The sequence below is a fragment of the Brachyhypopomus gauderio genome, chromosome 1, assembly GCF_052324685.1.
Source record: "Brachyhypopomus gauderio isolate BG-103 chromosome 1, BGAUD_0.2, whole genome shotgun sequence".
In the NCBI taxonomy this organism is placed as follows: domain Eukaryota; kingdom Metazoa; phylum Chordata; class Actinopteri; order Gymnotiformes; family Hypopomidae; genus Brachyhypopomus; species Brachyhypopomus gauderio.
In genome coordinates this window covers 50,862,981-50,872,405 of record NC_135211.1, presented here as the reverse complement: position 1 = coordinate 50,872,405, position 9,425 = coordinate 50,862,981, and the positions used below count along the sequence as shown (strand labels likewise).

Sequence of the window (9,425 nt, the reverse complement as noted above, 5' to 3'; positions counted from 1 at the left end):
TAATTGGTATATATTGCTGTCTGCAGCCCCCAAAATGACTCTGTGTATGTGGTCTTGTATAAATAGCTGTAGGCCTATATACGAAGTTGAAGTCACAGGAAGTTGAGGTATGAGCTCAGACACACAAAGCATGTACAACTTTCTGAAATCACCTCTGTGTCTGATTTCTTTGGTGTCCATGCAGTTGTTGAGACGGGTTCATGGGTTCATGTAAAATTACATTTTTCATCTCAAATACAACTCAAGATCCCAAGATCCCTGCTACATATAAATATCAATAAATCAATTAATATTAATTTGTGAGTTACATACTGTGCTGTGTGTCATTTATAATATGTGCACTTGAAGACATCATCTCCTATTCTAATGCGAGGGGGTAGGCAAGATGCCAAGATGAGCATATATACACAAAGTAGCTTTTATTAGCTGAATACTGTGTAGTTAGCACTTAGCACATCAAAAACACACAAACAGAGCAAGACTCAACAAAGATGAGCACGGACCACTACCTTGACACACATTAATCTATTTAGGGCTAGAAAAACATATTTTGAGTCAGGAGACAAAGCAGGAAAGTTGCTTGCTAGTTATATAAAACAGAGGGAGATGGCCTCCACTATCCCTGTTGAGAGGTCGCCAGCTGGAGACCTGCTTACTGCAACTGTAGATATTAATCAGGCCTTTAAAGAATTATAGTTCGACATGTACCTCAACTGAAGAAGAAATTTATAGAACCACTAGGACTCCCAAAATTGACAGAGGAACAGAGGGATTTTTTGGGCAGCGATAAGATTAAAGGTGTAATACTGTACAGGCCTTACCATTAAATTAAGCACCTGGGCCTGATGGCTTTACTGGGGAATTCTTTAAGAGCTTTGCGACAGAGTTGGCTTCACCTTTACAGGTGTATATGGAAGCGTTGGGGTGGGGGGGGTATTGGCACTGACTCTGAGACAGGCCCTTATTAGTTTAATTCCTAAGAAAGGAAAAGATTTGGATAAATGCAAGAAGTTCCATCCTATTTCATTAATGCAAATAGATGTTAAGATCGTCAGGTGTTTGACCCTAGCAGATCTGTACCATGTCTTCTTGGAATTATAGATTTATTTTAAAAATTCTGATTTTACAGGGTGAACTAATCCAACTCTGAGGCACTCCCCTCAACAGCTTATTGCCCCTCCACTGACTTCCATCCAGGTGCATTTCAGTGGCCTCAGCAAGGTATCATGTATTTGGGTGTTCGGTTTCCTAGTAATAATTTTTGACCCATTATTACAAAAATCTTGATGTTGATGTTGAAAAATGGGCAACTTTTAATCTGTCTATGGTGGGGAAAGCTAACGTTCTGAAAATGAACTGTGTTGCCAAATTATCTTATAGGCTACAGTCCCTTAGAAATTCCCCACTGTTATTTTAAAAGGTTTGACAGAATATCCAAGATATTCATTTGAAATGGCAAACGTCCTTGTTTTAGCCACAGCAAGTTACAAAGACCAGCTGACAAAGGAGGCTTAGGGCTACCAAATATGTTATTTTACTACTATGCTTTTAATTTAAGACACCTGGTCCACTGGTCTCTTCCTCCTAAATGAGCCCCCCCCCCCCCCCCCTCCCCCGTGGCACTGCATGGAATGAGCTTTAGTGGCCCCTTTGTCTCCCATGCAGGTCTTCTCTACTAAATTAAGTAAATAAGCAAAAACACATCCAATAATTGCTCATTTAAAATTTATTTGGACAAGAATTGCTTGAATAATTAGATTTGATCCCTATCTAAACGTTTCTTCAAGTACTTAAATCCTAAATTACGAATCGGTAAGCCAGCTAACACAGTGCTAACATTGCTACTACTACAGCAAGTGTTCTATGCCGGGTCAGTGATGACTCCTAAAATTATAAAGGTCATTTAGGCATTTAGAATTTACTAAAATTATAAAAATTGCTTTTATTATGTTAAAATAGCTGTTTCTGAGGATATCATGAAATATTGTTCCAAAACACAAAAGCAAACGGTACATTTTACACACCTGAACTTTGAATACCACCTAACACAATATAAGGGTTAAATACCTTTAAAAAAAAGAGAACCAAGTGTTGACGAGACGAGCTACAGACGGATGAACACATATACATTGGCCCAAACTCAAAGGAAATACATATATGGACATGGCCCGACGCAGACTACACATACACATGCCCGCAGGGAGCGGCTCGAGGCTGTTCTGTCACACCAATCTTTCTCTGACAGCCAGCCAGCACATTTCTGAGATTCTGTTGTTATAATTGATGGCGCTGTTATTGTGCTTTTTATTGTATCATGTGGACATAGGGAGCAGACAAAGCTTAAAACAAAAGGCACATGACATGGCTGACACAATTTTAAATCATTCTGAACCAAAATGTAAAACCCACCAGATGAGTGTTTGTAGGTCATCAGAACAGGCATGTGGTTTTGTGAACTGAAAGGTCTCTGTTGCTTTCTTTTTTTCTCTTTCTCTTTACCACACACACCAGCAAATAACAGACGTCTCTTTAGTTCAGTTCTTTTTCTGAAGAAAAATATTTTTTCTCTGCCACTGCATGTCAGTTTCAGTTTATTAGCAATTTTTTCATGCTCTTCATTAGGTGAGTCAGATGCACTTAAACTGGCCAATTTCAGACTGTGGCACTCTCAGACTGCAGTGCACATCCCTGGCCCAGACCACATGAAAGCAGGTTGTGGTGTGAGAGTCACATGGTAGTTTTGTAAGTTTTGTAGGTAAGGGTTTTCCTTACAAAAAGGGTTTTCCATGCAAAACGTGATATGACAAAATTATTCTACACATTTTCACTGCTTTCTCTTGATTACTGTGCTGCTTCTTTCATCAGATTTTCTGCTTGAGGTTACAAAAATAATTGATGGTCTGTAATGGTACAGCACTCCCACCCCCGTACAGGCTCAATGGTACAGCACTTCCACCCCCGTACAGGCTCAATGGTACGGTCAGCTGTGTGTGTATTATTGTTGTGTGCCTGTTATGGCTGCCGTTATTGCCACTCCCCATTCTTAGCCTGCCCTCTTTTAGCCTGGTGCACTTGTCTCGTGTTTAAACCTTCATGTAATGCCCTCCATTGTCTTTGTTTCAATGTCTGTAACTCTGTGTTCAATAAACTTTACATGTGTTTACAGCTCTCTATGCTTTCCCTCCCATCAATCGTTGATCAGAGGACACTGACAGAATAGACAGGATCTGTTTGTCATGGTGGGGAGGCCAGGTCGCCACCAGAGGGCGCGTGTCTCAGCTCACACTGCTTCTCAACACACGCCCCGGAGCACCAAGCCACTCCCTCGGTCCCGATCACCAGAATACTAGCACCTGTTCCCTATTATGTTGTGCACCCTTTTTATACCCGCATGTCGTTCGGTCCAGTGCTGCACATTGCCCCGTTGGAAGCTCAACGCTGGACCTCATTTCTTCTCTGCTTAGACTGGTGGTTTTTGGACCTTGCTAAGTTGACTGCTTTGCAGTTGTTTTCAGTTAGCTATCGTTTAAATGCTCTTTTTTTTTTTCTTTGGAGAATAAAGATCATTCTATGCAACCGTCGCCTTCGGCCGCCTCTGTTCCCGCGTCACACTGTTGTTATGGTGATCATTTGTTTAACCTGATAAAAGTATTATTTAGTGTATTTTTGTTCTGTTTCATTCAAGTTCTACTACCTTGTTTGTAGCTGTCTTAATCGTGTATCTGGATCATGGGTTCTTGTGCTTTTGCAACCCTAACTAAAATCTGACACAGACCATTAGCCACCTTTCTTTCATATGCCTTTAAGGAAATGCCTCTGAATATGATGTAGCTAGAACAGCCGTGTATCACCAGTATGCGTTTATCCCCATCCTGCTATTTCCAAGGGGCGCTATAACAAATCTTCCCATAGTATTGCTGTTTAGTTCTATTAGTTCTATGTTCTAAATATGCTTTGAACTGCTTTGTCTTTGTTGTGTGTTGCTCTTACTTTTATTCAAACGATTTTGTTTTCAAGCAACCTCGACTTACATTTACATTCTACTCACCTTCTCACATATCAGTATTAATTACTGATGATATTAAAAACATCAGTAACAACTCGATGTGGATTAACATCTTCTGACTGCTAGGTTGCATTTCCTTAATGAAATGTGTCATTGTTTGATCAAAACATACTTGTGGTCAAGTACCTCTGTGCCCTACTCAGAATAGCCAGATTGAGTGTCTGTTCCTTAAAGCAGTAAATACATGTATTTTGATAGCAATTTGTATTTTGATCACTTAAAAGATAGGTTCAAGATGGGTTAAATTTAAAAGATGGGTTCAATTGGGTAAAAGATGGGTTAAATTTAAAAGATGGGTTCCTCGTGCTCTTGGGGAGTTTTTCTTTGCCACTGTCACCCCTGGCTTGCTCATTGGTGGCTTGGACTCGGACACTTGTAAAGCTTATTTGTGACAATTGTTGTAAAAAGCGCTATATAAATACATTTTGATTGACTGATATAAATGCAACCTCTCTCTGTGGCAGTCAGACCACTTTAAAACTGAGAAAGAGGAAGTGAGTTACTGTAAAAAGGCATACCGTTGAACTCACAACAAGATTTTTACAGCTGGGGAGTTCTGTGTACTAAGGCATTATTCACACCTAATTCAACTGGGTTTAAGACTAATACTATCAGAGCAGATAGAAAAGTGCAAAAATAAAGGAAGCAATCATGCCAGTCTCAGACATTACCGGTATTTTAATAAGTAAAAAGTACACCAACACAAAACCTGTGACAAATCTGAATTAAGGAAACAATAACCTTTAGTTAACTGGTACATAGGCAAGACATATATAGACAGACAAATGACCCTCAGGTGGTGAACTCCCTAATAGGTAACACCCACCTGAAGGATAAAGATAATGCAGCAACGACTGCACAGACATGAAATATTGCCACTGCTGACAGAGGCAGCCAGCAGGGGCCTCCGTACCATGACAGGAAGGAAGAAATGAAAGAAGAAAATCAGGGGGTGACTGGTGGAGGAGAAGCCAATTGTGACACAAATGGGCATTTAAAAAACCTGCCATGGCTATAAGATGTGTTGGTTTTATAAGCAAGATTGGCAGGTTCATGACATATGGCTTATTCAAAAACATTTTTATGACTACTACATTTTGGTAACAACATTATAAAGTGTTTTTCTCACAGATCCACATTATTTCTATATTACATGGTATGTCATTCCATCCCTTCTTGTCTGAAGAGCCTGTCAGAACACAGTTCTCATTATTATGCATGTTGTTTGGTTCATTTTTATTCCAGTATCTGAAAACAAAGAGAATACGAATCAGGCTTAGATCAAATGTTCAGTATTCATTTTCAGACCATCAAAATTGTTATTTTTGTAACGCTTTGTGTGAAACGAATAACATCCCCACAGGTACAAACGTGAACATGGACTACGTAGACTCACGCCCCAAGGGGGGCGGTCCGGGGCTGTGGCGTGACATATTTAGCCCATGGGCATTTACATTGAAAGTAAATGTAGACTGCTTGTCCTAGCATTATCTTCACAATATAAAGTGATGGTAATATACAAGTATTTTTCCTCACAGACAACAAATGAGAAGACCAAGTTCTAATAAGCATTCATTTTGCTTTAAAATAAAATACAGAATTTCTCCCATTCTCTTACGCGGTGGTGAGTTCTGTACCATCCACCCATTTCCAGACTCCTTCCTTTTCTGTGTCAGTCAAACCAATCCAAGCTGTATTGCTGCCCAGCATTTTAACTATGAATTCCTGAAGGTATGAAAAAACAGATCAGATAATGAACAGTTTCTCTCTCTCTCTCTCTCTCTCTCTCTCTCTCTCTCTCTCTCTCTCTCTCTCTCTCTTCCTCTCTCTCTCTCTCTCTCTCTCTCTCTCTCTCTCTCTCTCTCTCTCTCTCTCTCTCTCTCTCTCTCTCTCTCTCTCTCTCTCTCTCTCTCTCTCTCTCACCTGTTCCTCTCTGTTGTTTATGATCACTAGGTCTGCTCCTCTATTTTTGCAGTCCTTTCTGCTGTCACTCCATGTTTTCGCCTCTAGAGATATATAATATTTTTGGTAGTATATCGATGTATCAGATAAATCTGGTTATACAAAAGATAAATGAAAACAATTCATGAAATAATGCTCACATTTTATTTTAACATGTTAATTGGATATATTATATTTTAAATACAAATTCATGTGTGAATATAATTTTTTAATTATTTTTTTTATTATTGAAATATGTTAATCTTTCATAGAAATGACATACTGCTGTAATGGCATGCTCCCTTACCCCTAGACCATGTGCTACGAACCCCTATGTGACATTGGTTTTGTTCTGTTTGACACTGCACCATGTGCTAGTCCTGTGCTGCCACACCCCCTTGTTTCAGATGTCTTCTAGCTCCTATGTTTTATGTTAGAGCCACCAAAATGAGTATTTATAGTAAGTCTTCTGTAAAACCACTAAAGATCCATTTATTTTCATTCACTCATTCTTGATTCATGCCATTTTCATCCCTCCATCCTTCCATAGAAACCCCTTCATTTTACAACCCCTTTACTTTTCAAATAATATCCATCAAAGAACTCAAGAGCTGACAATAAAGAGCTGACAATAAGCACCAAACAGCATTTCATATTGACTGCACTCATCCATCTACCCCTTGAATTCATTATTTCATGCCTCCATCCTCTCACAGGAAACCCTTGACTTTCCAATGCCCTTATTGACTCAACGGCTAACCCCAAGCTCCAAAATGCATTTGCCTGATGGCACTAGGAAGCCCCTCAGGAAGCCACTGATTTTTTAACATTCTCTCCTTTGAAGATAACTACATTTACTAAAAACTAAATTTGCTGTACCTTTTGAACTATTGGATCTGACTGGAAACTGCTAAACTGATTTTCAGTTAACATATCCATAGTTTTCATGCTGTTGCTACAGGATTTGTCAACATAATTCAAAGTATATTTGCAAACTTTACTTTCTAATTTGTCAAGACAACTCAAAGTATTGTTTACTTTAATACACTGTTTTACAGTTTACTCACCAATTGCATCCAATTTTTTCTTAAGCTCTTCTCTCTCCTTCTTTAATTGCGCTATCTGGTCTCCCAGGCTGGTCTGTAACTGGTCTCTCTCTATAGTCAGATTATTGTAACTGGTCTGTAACTGGTCTTTCTCTATAGCCAGGTTATAGTTACTGGTCTGTAACTGGTCTCTCTCTGCAGTGAACGTGACCCACATCACTGTGATGACAGTCAGCAGGAGAACACACAGCAGCACCAGACACACTGCAGTCAGTCTGGAACATCTGCTCCCTGTAGCTTTGGTTCCTTAAGAAAGATGAATCATATATTTAAGATATTTTCTTAAGAATTAATAAATATTTGTTGTTAGGCTATATCAGTGGTTCACATGCTAAATTGAAAAGACTAGTTAAGGCTGCATCAGAGAATTCAGACCACAAACAGTGTATATGTGTAAAATGTAAATTGTGATAAAACACAATAATTAAAGTAATGCTTAAAGTAATGTGATTACTGTGTGATTACCAGTATATGTTATTACTGGTAATGTTATTATACATGTAAGCTGGACTAACATGCACTGATGTGCTTTAAATGCAATTACCCAGTTGTGGGTAATTTCATGTGCTGTTACATTTTGTCACGACTCCACCCTCAGGGCTGTGTGTGTGTATGTGTGTGTTCATTCGTTGCACCTGTTACTCATCTCCTCACCACTGTGTGTTACACTTGTTCTTCATGTATGTTAGAATATTTAATGTTTGTTGTGCCTGTCAATCGTGTTTGTTCTAGCCCAGTCCCTGTGTGTCTGTCTAGCTCATGTTATTAGTGTTAGCGTTAAGCGCTATATACACACACTATTTCAATAAACATGTTCACTGTGAACGCCAACACCTCGGTATTCTACCAACTCATTGTTACATAAAATGACAAGGATGTCTATGGGTAAGCATGGGGCGAAAACATGAAGCACTATCATGTACGTCCCCCCATGCACCCCAGTGCTGTGGCTGCAACCCTGAATGGAGAGTATGGCAATTGTAACGCCGGCCATGCTCTTGGAAGGCATGAACACACAACACTGGACGAACACACACCACTGGACGGACGAACACACACCACTGGAAAGTGAGGAGGAGTACTCAATGGAAGTGGCTAATCTGCCCCCTTCTGAGTACTCGCTACAGACTGTGTACTACTCAGATAGGGATCACCACCCCCACCCCCTCCCCCTCCACCCCCCGTCTGCTGGCCCACCTCCATTTGAGTACTCGTAGAAGTCGGATTACTATGGTCGGGTAGCCAGCCCACCCTTCTGTGGAGGCAGAGGACCAGCTCATGTCTAGCTCAAAGTCTAGCTCATGTTGAGTGTTGTTAAGAGCTATATGTGCTATTTCAATAAATGTGTTCACTGTGAACATCAATGCCTCTGTCTCAGTATTCCACAAACCTCTCAGTACAAATAAATGAGCTTAAGGTTTATATATATATATATATATATAAAATGCACGATTCATTTGTCAAAAAACAAAATTGAAATTCAGCACAGATATTATTTAAAGTAATATTCAGTGCTATTTAGCTGGAATTTGTTTCAGAAACATAATTCTGAAACAGGGAGCGACAGAAAGCATATGAGTACACTGACCTGGGCTCTGAGTTTTCTTGTATCTTGTCCTCTGAGTCTCAGGCTCAACTGTCATGTCTTCATATGAATTGTCTTCTGAATCAGACCTGTTGTCTTCCATAACTTCTGTATTTGCATATATATTCTCGTTCATCTCCATTCTGCTCTCTTCATCAATTCAGATATTACCTCGAAGTGTGAATTAGTTCATACAGGTTAATCTGTTTTAGTTTAGAAAAGGCAGCTGGCTGAACATAAGACCACTATACCTTGTGTTATTGATAGTCTGAACTCTCATTTCCTCCTTTACTTGTGATGCTTCCTGGATTTCTGCATGCTACAAAATGTGAAATTAGGTGTCACGTTCAGGTCCGTCCTCTACCCCTGTTTTGTGTCTGTTACGACCCGTGACACCACAAAGGTCCAACAATGTCTTGTGTTGTGCCGGCCGGAGAACCCACACAAAAATAGCAAGACACGGAAGCCAAGGTTAGAGGGATCAATACTCAGTGTATTGCAAATGACAATTCAGAGTACAATACACAACCCTTCAGCCCTGGACAATGGGCTATGAGCGGTGATGAAATAAAACAAAAACAAAAACCCACCTATCCTTTTTTTTTTTTCTTTTTTTTTGGGCCCACCTCCACCCCCCATCTTTGGAGGACAACTTTGTTTTTATATCAAATAATAGATCAAATAATAACAATTCTATATAAAGTGCGAAGTGATGACAATTATTGGG

At 39.6% G+C, this 9,425-nt stretch overlaps 1 protein-coding gene across 2 annotated transcripts; it reads right to left on the bottom strand.

Moving 5' to 3' along the window:
- Positions 1 to 4,834: 4,834 nt before the first annotated feature.
- Positions 4,835 to 8,966, bottom strand: LOC143524897 (C-type lectin domain family 4 member K-like). Of its 2 annotated transcripts, XM_077018307.1 has the most exons (6): positions 8,950 to 8,966; positions 8,702 to 8,806; positions 7,075 to 7,359; positions 5,990 to 6,120; positions 5,685 to 5,791; positions 4,835 to 5,314 (listed from the first exon to the last, which is right to left on the bottom strand). In XM_077018307.1, exons 2-6 carry the CDS (start codon positions 8,799 to 8,801, stop codon positions 5,176 to 5,178), a joined length of 762 nt encoding a protein of 253 aa, XP_076874422.1. In that variant the 5' UTR covers positions 8,802 to 8,806; positions 8,950 to 8,966; the 3' UTR covers positions 4,835 to 5,175. The 2 variants fall into 2 exon arrangements, with proteins under 2 accessions (XP_076874422.1, XP_076874429.1); XM_077018314.1 differs by lacking the exon at positions 8,950 to 8,966 and having other exon boundaries at positions 5,990 to 6,072; positions 8,702 to 8,933.
- Positions 8,967 to 9,425: the final 459 nt, after the last annotated feature.

Excerpts from the sequence above, each read along its gene's own strand:
- LOC143524897 (XM_077018307.1), bottom strand. The coding sequence starts at position 8,801 with ATGGAAGACAACAGGTCTGATTCAGAAGACAATTCATATGAAGACATG. Across the intron at positions 7,360-8,701 it reads CAAGAAAACTCAGAGCCCAG|GAACCAAAGCTACAGGGAGC; the intron begins GTCAGTGTACTC and ends ATCTTTCTTAAG. Across the intron at positions 5,315-5,684 it reads GGTACAGAACTCACCACCGC|ATACTGGAATAAAAATGAAC; the intron begins GTAAGAGAATGG and ends CTTTGTTTTCAG.